Genomic DNA, 21,784 nt, shown 5'->3' with positions numbered 1-21,784 from the left:
CACACATGCAAGCCTATTAGGTATTTCATGCACGCAAGATATTTAGGTTATTGTTTGATTACTCTTTAGATATTGTTTTTTCTGTTTATATCTGATGAAAATGCTAGTGTATGCATCTCATGAGATGCCTCCCAGACCAGACGAACCACATCATAGTATGACAACAGTCTTCCAAATGATGTAATCCTATTGGCTACAGTTAGCAGCTGAGTCATCATTGCAGCTCCTGCTGCCAATGGGATGCTATGACGGTCTCACACTTGCCATCTCACATTTAACACTTGATCCCAAAATATAGAATATATGGTTAAACACATTTTATTTCTATCGTCAACTTTCTGATCCTAGCTGGATGAGGTTAGAATACAGTCCTTGCATACATCTTGATGCTGAGTTTCTTCTTTTAGGTATTACCTTAAAAACAACATGGAAACAGAAACATTATGTTCAGATGAAGACGCCCAGGACTTGCTAAGGGAAAGTCAGATTTCGTTGCTGCAGTTAAGTACCATCGAGGTTGCCACGCAGCTGTCGATGAGGAATTTTGAGCTGTTTCGGAACATTGAGCCCACGGAGTACATTGATGACCTCTTCAAGCTGAAGTCAAAAACAGGCTGCACCAACCTCAAGAACTTTGAAGAAGTAATTAACCAAGAAACCTTCTGGGTGGCCTCCGAAATCCTAAGGGAAACCAACCAGTTGAAAAGGATGAAGATCATCAAGCATTTTATCAAGATAGCTCTGCACTGTAGAGAGTGCAAGAACTTCAACTCTATGTTTGCAATCATTAGGTAAAACCACATTCTTTAATGCTTATTTACTGTGTGCTTAGGTTTTCCAGCTGTAGGGAATAGTAAGTATAATTATTCATATGTTTGAAAATTATATATATCAGTAGACTTTGCAGCAATCCTATGGGGAGATTTATTGTTTCTCACTTTCTAGAAGTATACCTGTCATGGATAGACAATTGCAGTTTTCTCCATCTGACTGTCTCAGGGCCGTAACTAGGGCTGTGTGACAGGGGTGACCGCTAAAGGGGGGCGCAATTTTGGATAATTTTAGCTTAATTTGGTTAAAATTGAGGGCTAAGGTGGCGGCATTTGTCTTTCTTGTCCCGGGCACTAGAATTCTAAGTTACGGCTCTGGACTGTCTGTTAGAGGGGGTCCGAGGATTTGCTGTATGCTGTAGCAGGAAGAAACTCTGCAGTTTATATGTTTGGGTCCCCTTTCCTACCTCCATAGTTTTAACAGCTATTTTCCATTTGTGCAATGCTGGTTAGCTATCATTACCATACCTTGGGCTGTAAGACTTCCCTATGTCACTGTATTCCAGTCAAACAAACTTGCATGTGCACGATTTCAACATGTCATAAATACTTCAACCAACTGGGCAGCCCACACCCAACCGCTCATCTGCATTATGCCCAATTCAAAAAGAAGTGAGACACAATAGAGAACGAAGGGCAACAGTTTAAAACTGATATTCTTTAAATTGACTTTGCAATTTGGCTTTAATCAGGCTTTAGTATTCTATATTTAGAAAACATCATGATTTCACAGTTAAGATATAATATCTGCTCATCATGCATTGCCTAATGCTTGCGGTCCTGGTATCCTAAATAATTACATAAGTACATCAGTGCAGGCTTGTCTTTTAATATGTAGAATGTGATTTATATTAAATGAGATTTGTTTTGTTGCAGTGGCTTAAATTTAGCTGCAGTATCAAGACTGAGAACAACATGGGAAAAGCTCCCTAGTAAATACGAAAAACTTTTTCAAGATCTCCAAGACCTCTTTGACCCATCCAGGAACATGGCAAAATATCGTAATGTGCTGAATAGCCAGAACCTACAGCCTCCCATCATCCCTCTATTTCCTGTTATCAAGAAAGACCTAACTTTCTTACATGAAGGTACTTAAATTATTTCCTGTAACCCCTATTAGTTTACAAATTTCTAAAATGTATCACTTATCTTTAAATATTGTTTTTTTTTTTCAACCAGGCAATGACTCCAAAGTGGAGGGACTGGTGAACTTTGAGAAACTACGGATGATTGCAAAAGAAATCCGCCACGTTGGTCGAATGGCCTCTGTTAACTTGGACCCTGCCCTAATGTTTCGGACAAGGTACTTTTAGGACTTCTTAATTACATTTAGCTGAAGCTATTCTTCTCGCATAATTGATTCATGTCCTTGCAGATTATTATATGGGATTAAAATATGAAAACGTACTTAGTGGGTGTATTGTGTAGTCTACTTTAAGTGTTACTAAGGGGTGAGCAATTTGTAGCCACTGAGCTGGAGTTGGAAGTCTCCACTCTCAGCTGACATTGACAGCCACAGGTAACCTTGCTCTGACTTAGTGTTTTAAGAATTGTTTTATTACATTCTTAACTGCTTTTGTCAGCTTGCGGTTGCCTACGCTTTCTCAAAACACAAGAGAAAAGTTATTAAAACTGATGCGCTGAAAAAGTCTGTAACACACAGCAAGCAATCAGATGCGAACTATCATTTTCTAATGCAGTTTTCAAAATGAAAGGCAATGTCTGGCTGCTATGGGTTACAATACCTTTTTCCTTTGCACCAGTTTCCACTTATTTACATTCAGGGTGGAGTGCAACATCCCTCACAACTGCTGTTAAAATAAACAAGTTCTCTTACGACTGTTGAGCGCACATGAATGTGTGTAGCAGACAGGAGATGTGGAATTTTTTGTGTTTTGAGACCCTAGGGAGTTAAGCCACAACTGACACTGCTCCCCATTGTGTGCCTTTTAGAAATGTCTGTTGGCTTCAGTGTGTCTTGTCTTGAGGTCTGAGCCTTTCTTTCTGAGCTTGTGATCTTTCTCTCCCTTTCTTTCTGTTCCTATACACTTGCTTCTCCCTCCATGGCTCTCACTTGCAGGAAGAAGAAGTGGAGAAGTTTGGGGTGAGTTTGTTGGTGGCCTTATTGCTCCCTGCCACACATTATTTTCATTCTGCCCATTCGCATTGTTTCCTTTCTTTTGCTTTTCGCTTTTTGTTACCTTTTAACCCTCTTGCCGGCAGACTGTTGATTAATTCAACTCATGCAGTTTTAGTCAATCCCTGAAAGAAAAATTGATCATTAAAATCAAATAATTTTGTTTACTTTATATGGGTAAACAGAAATATGGGACACAGTCAAAAGTTACTCATAGAGGATTATGCGTATAGCATGAAAATCCTGAAACGAATCAAATGTTGTCTTCATTAATGACCTACTGAAGCAAATAATATGAATGAAACAATATAAAAAATAATAAGAAACAAAGCAAAAAAAAGCCTTGAAATGGTCACTCCAGTGGGCAGTTTAGATTTCCAATTGGTTATTTTCTGCATACATTTGATATTTTTCTATGGGCTTGGTAAGTGATAAATTGTGAAGAGGGTAACTCAAAGTGACAAGACTGCTTCATACTCCTCCATAACAGTTAAAGGTCCATGTTGCATGGCGATCAATCTGGGTCTCCTCATATACTAACTGGCTACTTTACTGACCACAGAACATGAGTAGTTAACACAGTAATTTGTCATCATCAAGCCACTCGCCAGCAGCACGTGATATTCCATGACCGCTGTAAAACCAACCAACCAAAATTTTGTTGCATGACCTTATATTACATATATATGTTTTTTTTATCATTATATTTATAACCTTAATAGTTTAGTTTGTTTATTTTAATGTAAGAGTTATGAGACACAGATTGGAGTTCTCCAGAAGCAGATATATTGGGACAGGATTACAACACAATACTGTAGCGATGGCTTGTTGGGTGGTGCTTTGAGAACATATTCTGCTGTGATAGATGGATTTTTTGTATCATTACTAGCTTTTTATTAGCTTTGACTTACTGGAATGAGGCATGATGAGCATTATTCATTACCTTTGTGACCCTTGCATGACTACATTATAGCAGATCCAAGCTTAGAATGATATATTTCATTGTATTGTATCTTCTGTTTGTAGGTCACTCAGTCAAGGAAGCACTAATGCAACCGTCCTTGATGTTGCACAGACTGGTGGTCACAAAAAGCGCGTACGCCGCAGCTCTTTCCTAAATGCCAAGAAATTGTACGAAGATGCACAGATGGCTCGCAAAGTAAAGCAATACTTGTCCGATCTGGATCTTGAAATGGATGAAGAGAACCTACAGACGCTTTCACTGCAGTGTGAGCCAGCAACAAATACATGTAAGCAGCATGTTATCATCTAGTGCAAAAGCTGTTCACTTGGAAGTGATTTGGGTTCACTTTCTAAAACAAGCCATGTGTGCTTTGAGCACATGAAAACTGGTTAAATTAACCATTGATTATATACAGTTATATAGAAAAGAAAAGTATTTAATAGTATTTTATGGCAGAAAAGTAGCCACAGGTCCATCTAGTCTGCCATTTTATATGTATTTGTTTTTGGGGTTGTATTTTTAATTTTTTTTGTTTAAGTTATTGTTAATATTTTGCATACAAGTCTTAACGGGTTATGGTGTTAATTTTAAGTGTACATATTTTCATGTATTGCTGCTGTTATAATTTGAATACAAATGGTTCCGCAGTGCCAAAAACGCCTTGTGACAAACGATCAGGGAAGCCGGACACATCACCAGTCGCGGCTCGGGCAGCAACACAGCAGAAACAACAGGCATTAAAGATGAATCAGGCATTGCAAGTTCCAGCTGTGTCCCTCTATCCTTCTAGAAAGAAGGTGCCTGTCAAGGACCTGCCTCCCTTCGGTAATTGCAATGATTGTGTTATTGTTGAGTTTCCTGTAACTAACTTTGAACGAACTATCATCCCACAATAACAACATCTTTCATTACATGGATTGTGATTTGTTATTACACTGACAGTCCAAAATATGTTATGAGTTTTAAAGTTTGCTTGCTGTATGGAAGTCAGTGTGGCTTAGCGATTGGCTGCACTCCCTCTTCAGTTTTCAGTATACTCAACAGACAGGCACTTCCCCACTTGATTATTTTTGTAAACACATTTAAAACTCTTTGCTGCAAAGTAAAGAAGTAAACTACCTTGTCTATTAACATTGTTACTGTACAAGTGCAATGTTATTTTTATCTGAAAAGACCCCTTTCTTACTGACTTTTCTAAAAGGCATGAACTCCCCTCAAGCGTTAAAGAAAATTCTTTCATTGTCAGAAGAAGGAAACGTAGAACGACTGAAGAAAACAGCAGAGGACACCTTATCCAATGCTTGTTCGCAGGTTTCTTCCCCTCCGACCTCTCCACAGAACTCGCCTAGAAAAGGTAGCGTAAAAGAAAACATTCAAGCATTATGGCAAGTAAAACAATGTGCTTTACATAGTACTGTATAATTGTTATGTTTATGGCAGAATAGAGCGGTGATTCACTAAAGACAATTACGTTCTTAGCACGTTTTTGGTCTCTGCTTCAAGACCAACAGCTTAGAACATTCAGTACAGCATTACAATGTAAAGCTTTCTAGGCTACAAAAAAAAAATCATGGCTATCTGTCTGGGTAGCCAGCGTACCAGGACCCTTGTCTTAGGTTTAACGCTCTTACCCATTGAACTTTGGTTAAGCCAATCTTTTCCGAGCCACACAACACATGCCAAATACAGATTTATTTTTTTCTCACCATACTGTGCGCCATTCTATGTACGTATTGCCTACACATGGAAAGGACAGACAATTTGTGGGCAAGACCACTGTTCAGGAATAGGCAGACTAACCATTCACTATGAACTAGTGATATAGCGTAACGTGCAGGGGACCTAAATTGAAAGTGTTATTTTCTTAAGAGCACATGACGGTTGTGTGGTCTTCCTTTCTCTGTTTGAAGTGTATCTTTCATGTTGCACAAAGGCCTCTTGTATCATGGTCAATGTCTTATGTACTTAATTAGGTTACGCCCTAGCAGTAAGTGGCACTGTGGATAATTTCTCAGACTCTGGGCACGGTGAGGTCTCCACCCGATCCAGCATTGTCAGTAATTCCTCATATGATGGCATGCACTTGCATGATGACAGACGACAGAGGCACTCCGTGAGCATCGTGGAGACTAATCTAGGTGTGGGGAGGACTGACAGAAGAGCCATGATTGAAGCCGACTCTTGCTGCGTTAGGTACGTGTCCAAATATTCTTGGTCTATCCATATGTAGTACTTGCTATGTTATTACATTTAAATGTTACTTTCTCAGATAAAATGTCAAATTTTTTAGTAATTTTTAATTTGCAGCATTGCTTTATTCATAAACCAGTAATAAAACTAATGGTAATCAAGTACTCATGATTGTAAACATTGCACCAAAAATAACTTCACCAAATTTATTTCACTCATTCATATCCCCAAACTTTTAAGCTGTATTTAGTTCTATTTTTTGCTTTCTGGTGGAAAGAAAGTACATATTAAATTAATTAACATATATATTTTCCTGTTGGAAAATCAGTCAAAATTGCAGAAAGTCTGTTTGAAAAACGTTCTAGTCTTTTACACATTCTTCTCTTCTCAATCATTTACCACTTACTACAGAGGCCAGTGGGGCTCTTGAATACCTTTTAAATCTATTTCACACATTGCCATTCATAAATTCACACTAGAAGCCTAAATTATCTGACTTGTAAATCAGGACCACACATTACATACTGTAAAAATGTATGTGTGAATATAGATACATAGGGGCATATTCAATTGTCGGCGGAAACGCTGACAATCTCGCAGTCCGCGCATTATTACGGTAATTTTTCTTGCTGGATTTCAGCTCACGGCTCAGGGAGCTGCGAGCTGAAATCCAGCTAACTACTACCGTAATAACGGTAGTAGTTTTTATGCGCCGCGGAAACGGCACAATTCAATATGCCCCATAGTGTTCTATAGATATAGAGCCATAGCTGTAGAGATATAATGAAAAATATAACATTTAGTAGAGTACAACACTGTCATCTAAGCAAACTAACATTTCACAAATACTGAACTGGCACAGAACAGACATCACAACATCTTCAAAGCTGTGTGCAGCTTATTTTTCAGTTATCTCTACAGGAATTGAGCTGAAAAATTGGCATGCAGTTGCTGAGGAAGTTAGATGTAGAAATCTCTGGTTAGATAAACACCTTCTTAGAAAAAGATCCATAACTGGATGAAAGCTATACTCCTCTTTTTTGGGTATGTTTCTTCATAGCACATACGGCTGTTTTCCATTTGTCTATTCACTTTTCAGAAACGTGACGTGTTGGAAACCACTTTTTCAAGTACCCTTGGTTGTAAAAACATTGTGACACTTTTAGATCTAGCCTCCTCTGTTATCTTTACAATCTGCAACTCCCATCATTTGAAAGCTCTTCTCTGCTTAGACTTGATGTAGCTATTATTACGTTTATCCCCAGTTCTAGCTCTTGGGCAAGTTACCGATTTTTTTTTTTTTTTTTATTTGTGAAGTCCTCACAGGTTTCGTTATTTTTCAAAGCTCTCAAGATGTTTACAGATTGAGGGGACATTTTCTTCCAACCCCCTTGTAGAGAGATTGGGGTAACTTCTGCCCAGGTCTAGGCTATATTCTTGATTACTGGATGCGGATAGAGTTTTGCCGGATGCGGATAGAGTTTTGCCGGATGCGGATAGAGCTCTTCTAAGAGTAATGCAAAGTGATGTTATTATCGCCTCCTTTAGCTTCAGATACATGGCCTTCATCTGCTGTAAGTAGGCAGCATTGAGTGTAGCACTATCTCCTTGAAGAACTTGTTAGATGGAAGGTAAAACCGCTTTTACTTCGTGATGGAAGTCATCCAAATGCGCTAATACAGTAATTTGTTGTACAGTTTATGCATCATCTATAATGATTTTACTAGTAATTTAGGAAAGGCAGCTGCTGACACATGTATACTCCAGGAAACCTGCATCTACCTTCTTCTTTTCTGTAATCTGTGTTCCGGACACTTGACACACTATAAATGCTCTCTCTGTTCTATGTTTGGTGTGTCAGACTTTTGGAAAAGTGCATTATGTACTGACAACACAAATATAGAGCTCAATGATTTATGTTTTACAGCTCCCCAAGCTGCTTTAACATTGAAAATGGAAAATATTAAATAATCCACAAACCTAATTTTGTATCTCCATGTTTCACATCCAAGCCCTCAGAATGACTTGTAACTTTTGCTTGGATGCTCACAAAGCTTATACTCCTTCCAAATTGATTCTCCACCTACAGTTGACAGATTTCCCAGATTTCTGTTTTTACCCTGTAGATGTTAAAGGTGCTGAACCCTTAAATTGTTCCATTCTACAAGCATTATCTTTAATAATGGCAGCTAAAGTAGAAGTAGCAAAACCCAGTGAAGGTTCAATAAAGCAAAAACATTTCCCACCTTTATAACATTGATTGTGGTAAGTTTCTACTGCTGCCCAATAGGATTTATCTGCCTTTCAGTCATACCCGTATTCTAAGTTTTATTACAGTACATGTGAATACCTTTTGCACTGTATTATTTGTTCACGACTGTAATTATAGTACTTATCTCCCCTTAGCCCCTCTGCATAATTTCTGCAAGTTGGAAATTAAAACAACCACAACCTGGGGAGTATCTATGTTGTCCTCTTTGTGATTTTTGAATATTTAAAGTCTAATGTCATATGTGCTACACAACGAGCTTTTTTTGATTGGACTTGTTGGGGAATTCCTTAGGTGGATAGCAGGACAGAAGAAGTCTTGGAGGTGGAAGTTTTTGAGAATTTAAGAGCACAAAATATATCAAAATTCCTTCAAAATGTTTTTTTTTTTTTTATGTTAAATATTGTAGACATGATCTATGTGAAAACTATTGATAAATGTGGCGAGGAGTGAATTCTGTAATAATGATGAGCTTGACCTTTCAAGGAAGCAGTGCTTCCAGAATAGTTACTAAATTGCCTAGTAGGAGTTGAATGTGTTTGTACACTATATTGACTACTAATTCCATTTTTTTCCCTCGATACCCTTTCAGCCCCTACGCACATTTGGCAGAGAGCAGAGGCGTATATGCTGGTGCAACAGTTCTATCCTCTCCCAGCATGGAGGAGCTTTCACAGGACCAAGGAGATAGAGCTTCACTCGATGCTGCAGACAGTGGACGGGGTAGTTGGACCTCTTGTTCAAGTGGATCCCATGACAACATTCAGACTATTCCGCATCAAAGAAGTTGGGAGACTCTCTCGTTTGGCCATGTTCATTTTGACAGCACATCAGATGGAACAGGTTTCTGGACGTCAATGAGTCATCCAGACCAGGTCACATTTTCTGATCATAGCACAAAGTATGGTAGACACAATCAAGGAAGAGAGGCTTTAGACCAAGCACAGTCCAGGGCAAGTTGGGCATCGTCCACTGGCTATTGGGGTGAGGACTCTGAGGGGGACACTGGCACCATTAAGAGAAGAGGTGGAAAAGATGTTGCACTGGAAGCAGAAACAAGCAGTATAACATCACAGACTTCAGATGAGTTAAAGCCTCTACCTGTGCCCACACACATAGCTGTAACCGCAGCTTCATCAAAGGGTCTTATTGGTAAGAATAACTTATTTACTTGTTTTATCATACTAGTTAAATGCTCTGATGCTGGCATTTCAGACTCTGTCCATTTTATTTGTATGTATATTAATATGAATGTATTTATCTGCAGCAGAATACAGATATGCGATCTCTTATCCTGAAACCCATTATCCAGAAATTTCCAGAAAGCAGACAGAAAGTCACAGTAAATAATTGTCTGTATTCCATCATTACTGAAAAGCAGCAGACATGTTCAGTAAGAGTTTTCTGCATTGTTTAGCAGTGCTTCTCACAGTGAATACAGACAAAGGGAATGACGGGCAGTGTATGGAAAGAGGGGACAATTAAAAAAAAAAAAAAAAAAAGTATATTTCTCCTTCATACACTTTGGGGGGACGCTGCAACCATGAGGGGTTGTATGAGGGTGCATGGAGTTGGCACTTAAATAATTAATAACTAAGTTTGCTGCTGACTCCTCCTCTCTACAACCCCACAGACTTCAGTTTTGTTTAAGTGCCCAAGGAGTTGGGCTGTTTCGGTGCTGCTCTGCAGTGCTTGCTGCTAGATTAGATTTTTATTATTTTCGTAGTGCTACTGACATGTCCGTGAGGTTAGGAGTGGATTAGTGTTATGTTTTACACTGGTTCATTTCGTTTTTAAATGGAATATAGTTCCGTTTTTGTTTATTAAAAAAAGAACAAGAAAGCAGATAGAAAAGAATCAACCCGCAGGCAGTGACAGCCACTATGCGACTGTCACTGTATTCTCCCGACGGATCCAGCGGTGCCTCTGGCACAGAGCGCGGGCCCTTCGTCTGAGGAGCGGCCATTTACAGGGAAATACCAAGTCTCCCACTGAGGCGGAGGAGGGGACTTGGATTTCATCTGGCCACAATATGAGCACAGATTAAAAGGCTGCAAAGCAAAAGCCTCCAGTGTGGGGATTGTAACAGAGACCTCCTTGCTGATTGGTACACTCCAAAGGTGGGAAAATTCAGTTAGAGTTTACCTCAGACGGACTCCTGACTGAAATAATGGAGAATCCATCTGCTGCTGACTTCTCTTCCTTGAAGATACAATTGCAGCTAAGTACCCCAGTGGGGCAAGTACTTAGGGGAATTTTCACACTATCTTCCATTATTATTACCACATATATTTATATTACTATTTTGAGGCTATTAGCCAGAGTAAGAACTAGTAAATGTTACTGTATTTTTCTCTGTGAAAGTTCCCTATTCCGTATTTCTTTTTTTTAAAAAAAAGAAATATAATGTCTCATAAGAAAAAGCTTTTTCAAATTACCTGTAGGGCAAACAGACCAGGGGGCCGTTTGTGCTCAGTGTGACACTGTCCTCAGCAGCTAAGTACCCCACTGGGGGAAATATCTAGTTAATGAGGTTCCTTGTGGTAATAGAGACAAGACTGTGTGTGTGTATGTGTGTGTATATGTGTATATATATATCTATATATATCTATATATCTATATATATATCTCTCATCCTACAGTTTAGAGTTTTATTATAGAAGGCTCTAAAGTTAATGCAGACAGTATTTTACATGAGTGTTCAGTCAAATTATTATGAGACATTAATTTTATTATCCAGAGATTAATTTCTATACTGTTTTGAGGTAATAGCCAGGGTCAAAACAAAAGTGATTTTACGATCCATTATCTCTGTGGTGTGAATGTTTTTATGGCCTGTCTGTTTATTTTTAAATAATAACACATAGTGGTTAAAATCTGTGGAGGAGTATGTCATTTTCCTATAGGACTGCTCCTTCACAAATTGGTCTGTTCATTGAAGCCAATTCTCGGAACTGGACAGTAGACCGTTGAATAAACTCCTGAGCAGTTTTACCTCACAGACACTGATCAGCAGTATATACTGTGTGTGACTGACAGGCTGCTCTCTATCAGCAGTATATACTGTGTGTGACTGACAGGCTGCTCTCTATCAGCAGTATATACTATGTGTGACTGACAGGCTGCTCTCTATCAGCAGTATATACTGTGTGTGACTGACAGGCTGCTCTGTATCTCCTGGTACTATGGGTATCGCTGCTACTGATCAGCAGTATACTGTGTGTAACTGACAGGCTGCTCTCTATCTGGTTACTCTGCCCTAGACATGGCGGAGGTAAAAGTACTTTCCTGCCGGTGAATTTCCCTAAACTACGAACTCAGTGTTTTGGGGTTTTTTGGAGATCCTTTCTTGTGAACACGGGCTATAAAGTTCAGGCTGCCAATAGAGGTAGACTCCTTGCAACATGAGGACAGTCGCAAACGGGTAGAGATGCTTACTCCAAAAGACTTCCAAAAGAGCAGCTGTGTAGAGCGGCAACCGGTTCCTCAGTTATGAGGTTTTGCCAGTTCAACATTTTTGCGTCTGTGGACGCCAGTTTTAGCCGCAGTGTTTTGCAGTTAGTAGACCAGAGCATTCCCTCCCTTAAGGGCAACTTTAGACGGTCACCATGGTAGCAGTGTCCCCCAGAGAGGATGAAGGAGACAAGAAGATTTTTGTACTTACGTTAAATCTCTCTCTCTGGTTCCATCTGGGGGACACTGCATTCGCTCCATTTTTGTTGTCATGCAGTTAGTTGTGTTGTTGAGCCCTTTTCTTGGGACTTTAGTATTACTGAGGTCTGTGGGGTTGTAGAGGGGAGGAGTCAGCAGCAAACTTAATTGTTAACTATTTAAGTGCCAACTCCATGCGCCCTCATACAACCCCCCATGGTAACAGTGTGCCCCATATGGAATCTGAGAAAGAGATTTAACGTAAGTACAAAATCTTCTTTTTAGGCATGGTGCTCCAAATTATGGGAGGAACAAAGGGCAAAAACATTCCAGATATCTTACATGTAACCCTACTTTAAATAGGAAAATATGTGACATGTTATGCTGGAAAAAACTTCTACACCTAGGTACAAATATATAAAATGACACTTTCATTGTGTTTTTTTTTTACAATAACCTAATACTACAGTACTTCTTTATGATGTGCTGCTACATACTGCTATCTATTTTTAGGTGGATCTATTATTTTGATGTACTCCATCCTGTAATTGTGCAGCTTGGGGACTGTAAATTGCTTTTAGCAGCAAGCATGTACTTCTTTTATTATATTATTTGTTTATATTTTATTGATTGGGTCTAAATGTTTGATTTCACTATGGTGCATAATGATTTGTCTAAATATGTTGTATGTGACCTTGTGTACCCTACTGTATACAATGAGGCTCACATCAACAATTTTGAGCTCATAGAGACAAGTTATTTTTGATCAAACACAGCACTACTCCTCTCTCTAAATAAGCTCCTGAAACTTTGAGATATATATTTGTGAATGATACAAGTATCTCTTTTCAGTTTACAACAATTTGCATTTTAAATTTAGTCGACTTTAACATTCACCTTTTTAGCAATGGATGATTATAGAAGACAATAGCTTCTGTTCTAGTGATGAGCACTATTTAAAACACAAGTGTAAAACTCAAATACATAGGGTCTACAGTTAGAATATATAAATATCGGTGGGTTTTTTTTGTTTAATATTTATTTTTTATATGACATAATTGTCTTTGAGTTCTGTCTTAAATATAACCAGACTTATTTGTATTTTCAGCACTTATATTTTGCAGAAATGTTTGTGTCAGTTTTGTTTGATAATTTAATGTTCTTTGTTGTGTTTCTGTTGTGACAATAATTGTCTCTTATGGTAGTGTATTGTGTTACCACAGCACGGAAAGAAGGTCGGTACAGAGAGCCTCCACCAACACCGCCGGGATACGTAGGCATTCCCATAACCGAATTTGCTGAAGGACACCCACAGTTATCCAGGAAGCCCCCGGACTATAACGTAGCATTGCAGCACTCCAGGATGATGGCTCGGAGGAGTGACAGTGAAGGAGCGCCAGCAACATCACCACTGTCACATAATCCGCCCCTAAGCAAGCCAGTAAACAAGCCACAATGGCATAAACCAAACGAGACTGACCCACGACTAGCTAAATATCAGGCACAAGGAGTTACTGAGAAAGACGATGGTAAGTGTTCATGTGTTTTAGTTATAATTACCTCTGGGTTGGTGATTGATTTATTGTGGTGTTAGGCACTGCTTACCCGGTATAATCATAATAGAAAGTATGACCTTAACAAATGGTAAATTGAAAGCAATCCAGTGGTGAGCATTTCAGTGACTGATCTGATATTAAAAAGATGTCGTGTAAGGAAATTACAGCGAATATCCCTGTTATTTTAGTATTTTTAATGCTTTGATTTTTCCAGCAGATGATGAGCAAGTTTCTGCTGTATGAGGAAGAGATCATATCCTGTTCTAGGATAAGCCACCTTAATAGGAGAGCACAAGAGGATGCCCCATATGATTGGAGTCTGTGGACCCGTTTCCTCCTCCTCTGCCTTAAAGCAGCACTGGGCATCGTCTATCCCCCACTCCCTGGCATGTAATATACTGTGAAGACATCACCCTGGCACTTTTCGTCCTCTGCAAGCTGTGTTGCTTGAAATAGACGGTGCAGAACCTGCAACCTGATGGTAGCTGGCTGAACCTTGCACTGTTATCATTCCAAACTTCTCCGTTGCCACATCAGCAATGTCAGACTTTGATTGCACTTCTTCATGCCTGAAGGGTGTCTCTTTTTTTAATCTGTTTTAACTTTTATTCATATACATAAATAAATAATAAACCGCTTTGTCTACTGTTTGTAGGGCAAGCAAAGTCATGTGCTTATATCAGCCATTTTTTAACTTAAGATGAGATTGCATTTCAATAGTCTCTGTACATGGGTTTTGAGTTGGTTTTGTTTTGTTTACATTACGGTTTGTTACAATATGGCCCCTTTAATGCGTGAGCAACCCTCTGCAGTAAAGAAGGTGCACGCTATGAGTTCAGAGAGCTTATATGTTACATCAGGATATTTACAGTGTTATTTCACACCTAAGTTATGACTTATTTTTTTATGTTTGTATAGAGATTTTTAATTAAAAAAAAAAAAAAGAACTGGATTATATTAAAGTGATGGCAGCTTGGGACTCTCAACAAATGCTACTAGTTGTTAATACTGAGCGAACAGCAAGCTCTTTTCATTGCCCATCTGAAAAATCAACCTCTTCAACGACCATTGTCATTTTATAGGCCATCCCTAACAATGCAGCACATTCATGTAGATGGAAAGCGGACTTAAATGCCATTGTGGGATACTGCACTTGTAGAGAAGGCTAATGTGTAGCATTCATCTGCTCACAGCTGCTATTTTACACTTTCATGACTGAAATCACCATCTTCTCCCTTTGCACAGACTCCGGACACCTGAAGGCTGCAAATCCGAGTAATACTCCCGTGTTGAGGAACTTGTGATCTTGGATTGTTATGATTTTTTTTTTTTTTTTTTCATTTGAGCTGAGCTGATCATATTGATCAGTGGTTAATCAAATATATATATATATGTATACAACTTTAAAGGAAACAATGAAACAAAATGCAGTGTTTTTTCACTGTTTAAAACAATGTCAGTGCTTTATTTAATTATCCTCTCTCAATCCTGTTATCATGGCTTTTGTCTACCTAACTTCTATATCACATTGTCAGTTATGCCTACGTAATTTTACATGTTATATGCATCTATTTGCCAGCTTTTTTTCTGTAGGCAGTGGGCCTCGTGCATAGAGGCAGACAGAAGCCTTGCTCTATCACACATTGCACAAATGTTCTAAGCATCATATAATGGTAGAATATAGGACTGCTGATCTCAGTTCGCCCTGTGATGTCAAGTGCAGAATGTACAACTAACTGGTGATTTCATGATACTACTTGTACCTGTATGTCTTTTAGAAAGACATTGGTAGAGTCTGTATCCCTTTTGTATTTTTAATACAATAATTGTACATATTGGTTATATTTTTGTTGAAAATGGTAGAAATGTACTATGTTTATGCTTCTACATCCAGTTTGTATGAAGCTGGAGAATAAATAAATATAACAGTATTTAATGGCTGATTATTGTAATGTTCAATTCACAGGACATGGTGCAAGTATAACAGGGTGCAGGTGACTTTTGTACAGTATCATAATAAAGTGCACAAAGGGAATTTACAGTTCTCAGTATGGTAAATGTACCGTACCTATCAAACCAAGACTGGACGTGGACCATTTCTGGGAAGTAGAGCAAGAAACATACATGATGGACCAGGTACTCGTCCAGTTACTAAAGGTTAAAAGACAATCATCCTTTTCTTTTCTTTTTTATTAAATAGTCATCTGTAAGCACATCATATATCGTACCCATGCTTCATGAATTGTGTGATATTCTCGAGAGAAATTAAAGTATAAGTCTATTTTGTGGCTGGAGTATTTTGAAAAGTTACCACCCTTTTCTCCTTATCTGAATTGTTGTCCTCCGTTTTGCTGAAGGGGTCTGTGGAAAAGGCAGCCTGTTGCAAGATGATGATTGGGGTTCACCTTAAATGTTAGGGGGTCATTATCATTTATTAACATTCCCTAGTGCCTCACATATGCCATAACTGAGAACAGTAGCCATAAAAACAGGTAAGTAGGTACAATTGAGCTGAATAATAAATACATGGATACAATTAACAAAACAAATCACATGGCATATAAAAACAAATCGGCATGGGACATACAGATGGACAGACACGAGACAGGTAGAGGGGACCTTAGCTGTGAGAGCTTACATTCTAGAGGAAGGGTGAAGAGAACGTAAAATCAAATGGGACAGTTTCGTTAGGAATATGAGCATGGAGTGGGGGCCAGTGTGGAGAGACATGGAAAGCGAGCAGCAAAGTAGAGGTACAGAGTATTGAAGCACTACGCATCCATGTTTGGTTGGAGGACCAGATATGTCGGGGCAAAGTTTGAGATTAGAGGGGGGTGTGGGGAGCTTGACAGGTTTGCAGCAATAGTTACTATGGGTTACAGGAAGGACCAGGTCTTGGCAGAATGGGATCCTGAATGGAAAGGGGTCAACTTTGGTGCAGGGTCCTAAGTGGGGCGGTATCTTGATGGAGGTGGCGAGGCTTGTAATGTTCTGAGCATACCCTGCTCATGACTGCCCCCTCACAGACTTGTGGCCCAGCAAGCTGCTTAGCCTTTGAATTCTTTGTGTAGGTCTCAATAGTTTCCCACCGGGTAGCTGAATCACAGTTGTTGTGGCAGGTTCTGGCTGTGCAGGTTTGAAGAGAGGAGAATAGGTCAGGGGTTGCCTGTGGAAATTGAGTGAGGTGGAGGGCAATATATTTCAAGGGACCTAAACAGCAAAGATGATGGCACACATAAAGGAATGTGCATACATCCATGGTGCAATGTGCGTTCACTTGTGCAGGAAAACTACATATTATGGCTATGTACACACATGAGCTTTACCTCTGGTCCGGTTATTTGCGCATTCAGTCCAATGTTAACAGCATTTAAGAAAATGGATCACTGATCTATGAGAAATGGATCTACCATACCAATGGGATTTTTTTTTTAAAGTAGATGACAGTACAAAGTGTAGAGTTCATATAGTGTGATCCACTGGAAAAAATGCCAGTGTTTATGCATCTATTGATAATTGCCCTATATTCGACTTTATGATAACAGCAGCTAACAGAGCACAGAGACCTACCCACTATTGTGTACATAGCCTAAATGCATCACTTTCGATCAAATAAGACATCTATGACCAGAGTTGCCTACCTTTTGAAGACATTATTAAAGGATATACTGATCAGGTGCATGGTGTGTGCAGCCAAGTTGTCCCAGAATATGGGTATATGGGTGTATAGACAGGAGTTAGCAATTTGTTTACAGGTGGCTTTGTCTACCTCGCTAGATCATTAACTGCTTCCACCTATATCTCCCCTAATTTCTGCATATTCAATCAATATATTGAATAATAAATAAATAATGCTTTCCACCAATGTTGTAATTGTGTGTTGGCACTATTGGGAGTTGGAAAGTGGCATAATTGAAAGCTTCAAAGCACCAACATTTGTCCTGGTACTACCCTAACCCTGGGAGCATCAAGGGCGCTCTGTGCAATATAGTTATATTTTACATTGTTTTCTCTAAAGGGAACAAGCTGTCGCTGGGGAGAGGTGGAGAACTGAATGTAAAAGGCCCTTGTATTGCAAACAGGTGGTGCAAAAAAAACAAAACATTAAGGACATGGGAAAACTGGAGAGGTACTGATGTAGCAGTGGTGTCCCTGACAACCTATCTGAGCAAATGTTAAACTACATCTTACATCATCTATTACAGTTTGGAGTGGAACAATTTCTATCAGCCTATAATGCGCCTATGTTTAAGCATGCAACTTGTTATTTAATAGTGATGGGTAGTTCATGAATGATCAGTTAAAAGTGAACTAACTCATTTATTTCACAGCTCTGGCAAAGATTAGTTCATTAGGAACTAAAACAAGTGGGAGGAGTTATACTCCAGACCAGTGGTTCCCAAACTTTTGCAGTTTGCGGCACCCTTAGAGTCTCCAAATTTTTTCAAGGCACCCCTCCAAAATAATTATTGAGCAGTCCTGTTTTAGAAGCAGTTGCGTCAAAAGATTATAATAAGTATTTAGGTCAGGACAGAAATACTTATTTAGTTGTGTGCAAAAATACCCCCTCTGCATCCAGACACACTGCCCCCTCTGCATCCAGACACACTGCCCCCTCTGCATCCAGACACACTGCCCCCTCTGCATCCAGACACACTGCCCCCTCTGCATCCAGACACACTGCCCCCTCTGCATCCAGACACACTGCCCCCTCTGCATCCAGACACACTGCCCCCTCTGCATCCAGACACACTGCCCCCTCTGCATCCAGACACACTGCCCCCTCTGCATCCAGACACACTGCCCTCTGTCGCGATGTCCCCCCTCGTCTGCCCTCTGGCGCGATGTCCCCCCTCGTCTGCCCTCTGGCGCGATGTCCCCCCTCGTCTGCCCTCTGGCGCGATGTCCCCCCTCGTCTGCCCTCTGGCGCGATGTCCCCCCTCGTCTGCCCTCTGGCGCGATGTCCCCCCTCGTCTGCCCTCTGGCGCGATGTCCCCCCTCGTCTGCCCTCTGGCGCGATGTCCCCCCTCGTCTGCCCTCTGGCGCGATGTCCCCCCTCGTCTGCCCTCTGGCGCGATGTCCCCCCTCTGGCGCGATGTCCCCCCTCCTCTGCCCTCTGGCGCGATGTCCCCCCTCCTCTGCCCTCTGGCGCGATGTCCCCACTCCTCTGCCCCGTTGTGCCCCAGCTGTCACGATCCCTCTCACTCCTCTGCCGCGCGCCAGCCATAGAAAAAAAAGAAACACAGAAACTTACCAATCTGCCGGGCGCCGGGACCCAGCATCCACCTCTCTCCCGCAGCTGTCACTGACGTCGATATTCAGAGGCTGCTGGGTCCCGGCGCCCGGCGGATTGGTAAGTTTCTGTGTTTTCTTTTTTTCAATGTTTGGCCCGCGGCACCCCAGTGACAGCGCCGCTGCGCACAGTTTGGGAACCGCCGCTCTAGACAGTGATATAAATTACAGCAGCTCCAGCAGGCTCACTCACACTGGCTCTTTAGTCCCTACCTGGAAAAGGAAAGTAGAAAGCACAACACAGTCCATGAAATACAAATCTAATTTTAAAAAAAAAAATCTGAAATAACACTGACTAGCTAAAACCTGTGTGCGTGCGTGTGTGTGTGTGTGTGTGTATATATATATATATATATATATATATATATATATATATATATATATATATATATATATATATATATATATATATATATATATATATATTCCTGCTACTCACCTTTTTGTGATAAAATCACTGTCCTATTGGTCTTGATTTTGGCTTTGGTACTGGGCCCTGAACTCCCTTCCCCCCATAGTCCTCATCTGTGCTAAATATGCTACTGGGTTTGTAGGTGCTACTACAACAGTACTGCTATCCAGCTCTCTCATGTAATACTCATGAGTCAGTACCTCTAAACTACCACAGGTGGCGCTGCTATGCTCAGACATTGTTTGGGACTCTGGAGCTGATCTTTGAACTATATTGTCACGAGTTATTGTCCTGGCTCAGTTTGGCTCGTTTGAATCATTTAGTTCACAAGTCACAGGATACCTCTCCTGTCAGCTCAAGACAGTGCTGAATGGTACATGCTATATACTGTAGTTAAGCTTACACCACCATATATAGGGGGAGATGTATTAAATCTTCAAAAGAGAGAAAGTGGAAAAGTAACGGGTTTTCTTTTCTAATTACTATTTTAAAAGCAAAAAGTGACCCTTTATAATACACTGAATTTGGGTATTTATCATTTGCATTTTATGGAAGTAAAAAATAAGAATGAAAATTTTATTAACTTTGCATTGCTCAACATGTCATTGCTAGTTTTTTGTATAAGTGATTGTCCTTTGTAAAATATTAAAAATGACATATTAAACATAGCTGACGATAACTCATCCAATGAGTTGGTAGTAGACATGTCTACTGGATGTGTAATAGACTAGATCTTTGTTTCCAATCACTTCTCTCAGCAGTGTTCCAGAGCCAGTGAACTAACTGAACTAATCTTTTGAACAAACTAGATCGGAATGAACTAATTTCCAAAATAAACTAGACTTCCCATCACTAATATATAACACCACAATCTTGCCACATTAGTTTGACACGCACCTGACATCACATATCTGTGTTAGTGGGGGACCTTGCTGCTTCCACTATCAAACACTCTATCCTTGGCTTTCTATTTACTCTCTCTCTCCTGTCACATACATCCCTGTTTTCACAACCAACATTTTCAATTTAGATGCCTTGTTTTTGGATTTCAACAGCTCAGAGGACATCCATGAAGTTGTATTAATTGCAAGGTGCCAAAATAAAAACAAAACTATCTCTGCTGAAGAATTGTCAGACACTTCAGTATTAATATCCAAACCTCAGCAGATGTGACGTTTGGTAGAAGAGGGGGTGGAGTGTAAAATATATATATATATATATATATATATATATATATATATATATATATATATATATATATATATATATATATATATATTAGATTATGATTCATAGGGGCCCACCCATTGATACAGCTGCTTGGGTATGACCCCTTGGTATTAGCTGCCATGGAGGAGGAAAAGAAAACTAACAAATTTTTACCGTCAATTATGTTTCCTTGATCCCTCCCATGGCTGCCTTGTCCATATGCCTGTGTTGTTCTATAATACTTATATATGTGATTTGTTACTTTGTTGATATATTTTATAGCTTAAGTAAAGTCAGACGACACCAGGCGGTAGGGGGAGTGGCCTTATATACCTTCTGGTGGTGTTGTCTTCCTGTCCTGACTGGAGTGGCATGGAGGTTTAACGCCTTAGTTCCTGCCGCTATCGAAACATTATTAACAGTAATACTTTGTTTCCTTTTCCTCCTCCATGGCATCAGATACTAGGGGGTAATACCCAGAGAGTTAATTTGCTCTTTTCCAATCCAGAGCATTGGAAAAGAGCGAATGTAGTACCACTACACAAAAGTGGAAGCAAGGAAGAGGCGAGCAACTACAGACCAGTGAGCCTTACATCAGTAGTAGGGAAATTGATGGAAACACTCTTAAAAGAAAGTTGTAGAATATCGCAAATCCAGTAACTTACAGGATCCCAAACAGCATGGATTTACTGGGGGGAGATCATGTCAAATAAATCTTATTGACTTTTTTGACTGGGTGACTAAAGTAATAGATCAAGGAGGGGCTGTAGATATAGCTTATCTAGATTTTAGTAAGGTTTTTGACATGTCCCACATCGCAGACTGTTAAATAAACTTGAAAGCTTGGGATTGGATTCAAAGATGTTGGAATGGATAAGATTTTGGTTTCAGGATAGAAAACAGAGAGTTATAGTATTTGGAGTGCATTCACAGGAGGGAAAGGTTACCAGTGGAGTTCCCCAAGGATCTTGGACCAGTGCTTTTTAATATCTTTATTGGAGACATTGCAAATGGTATTGAAGGGAAAGTATGCCTTTTTGCAGATGACAAAGATATGCAACAGGGTAGACACACCACAAGCGGTAAAACAAATGATTGATGATCTAGGTAGATTAGAGGAATGGTCGAGAGTGGAAACTACAGTTTAGTGCCAAAAAATGCAAAATCATGTATTTGGGTCTCAAAAACCCAAAGGCTAAATATAGTATTAATTAGAGAAGCTCAGGCTTGGTTCCCCGAAAACCGAACATACCCGAACTGAACAGATCCGAGTA

The 21,784-nt window shown here is 39.8% G+C and overlaps 1 protein-coding gene across 17 annotated transcripts in view; it reads left to right on the top strand.

Annotated features, from left to right (window-relative positions):
* The window catches only part of RAPGEF2 (Rap guanine nucleotide exchange factor 2), a 238,563-nt gene extending 223,035 nt beyond the window's left edge, over positions 1-15,528 (top strand). For 7 of the 17 annotated variants that reach the window (XM_075198102.1, XM_075198094.1, XM_075198085.1 and 4 more), the window contains 11 exons: positions 408-791; positions 1,707-1,918; positions 2,010-2,133; positions 2,911-2,934; positions 3,994-4,217; positions 4,580-4,756; positions 5,133-5,285; positions 5,905-6,124; positions 8,983-9,542; positions 13,247-13,570; positions 13,812-15,528. In XM_075198102.1, the coding sequence (XP_075054203.1) occupies positions 408-791; positions 1,707-1,918; positions 2,010-2,133; positions 2,911-2,934; positions 3,994-4,217; positions 4,580-4,756; positions 5,133-5,285; positions 5,905-6,124; positions 8,983-9,542; positions 13,247-13,570; positions 13,812-13,840 (2,431 nt within the window). In that variant the 3' untranslated portion in view covers positions 13,841-15,528. The remainder of the gene's footprint in view (positions 1-407; positions 792-1,706; positions 1,919-2,009; positions 2,134-2,910; positions 2,935-3,993; positions 4,218-4,579; positions 4,757-5,132; positions 5,286-5,904; positions 6,125-8,982; positions 9,543-13,246; positions 13,571-13,811) is intronic. The other 10 variants (XM_075198100.1, XM_075198131.1, XM_075198116.1 and 7 more) reach the window with 5 other exon arrangements.
* Positions 15,529-21,784: the final 6,256 nt, after the last annotated feature.

The sequence above is a fragment of the Mixophyes fleayi genome, chromosome 1 (genome assembly GCF_038048845.1).
Source record: "Mixophyes fleayi isolate aMixFle1 chromosome 1, aMixFle1.hap1, whole genome shotgun sequence".
NCBI lineage: Eukaryota > Metazoa > Chordata > Amphibia > Anura > Limnodynastidae > Mixophyes > Mixophyes fleayi.
The sequence above is the reverse complement of the archived record's forward strand: the minus strand, read 5'-3'. Positions and strand labels throughout refer to the sequence as shown.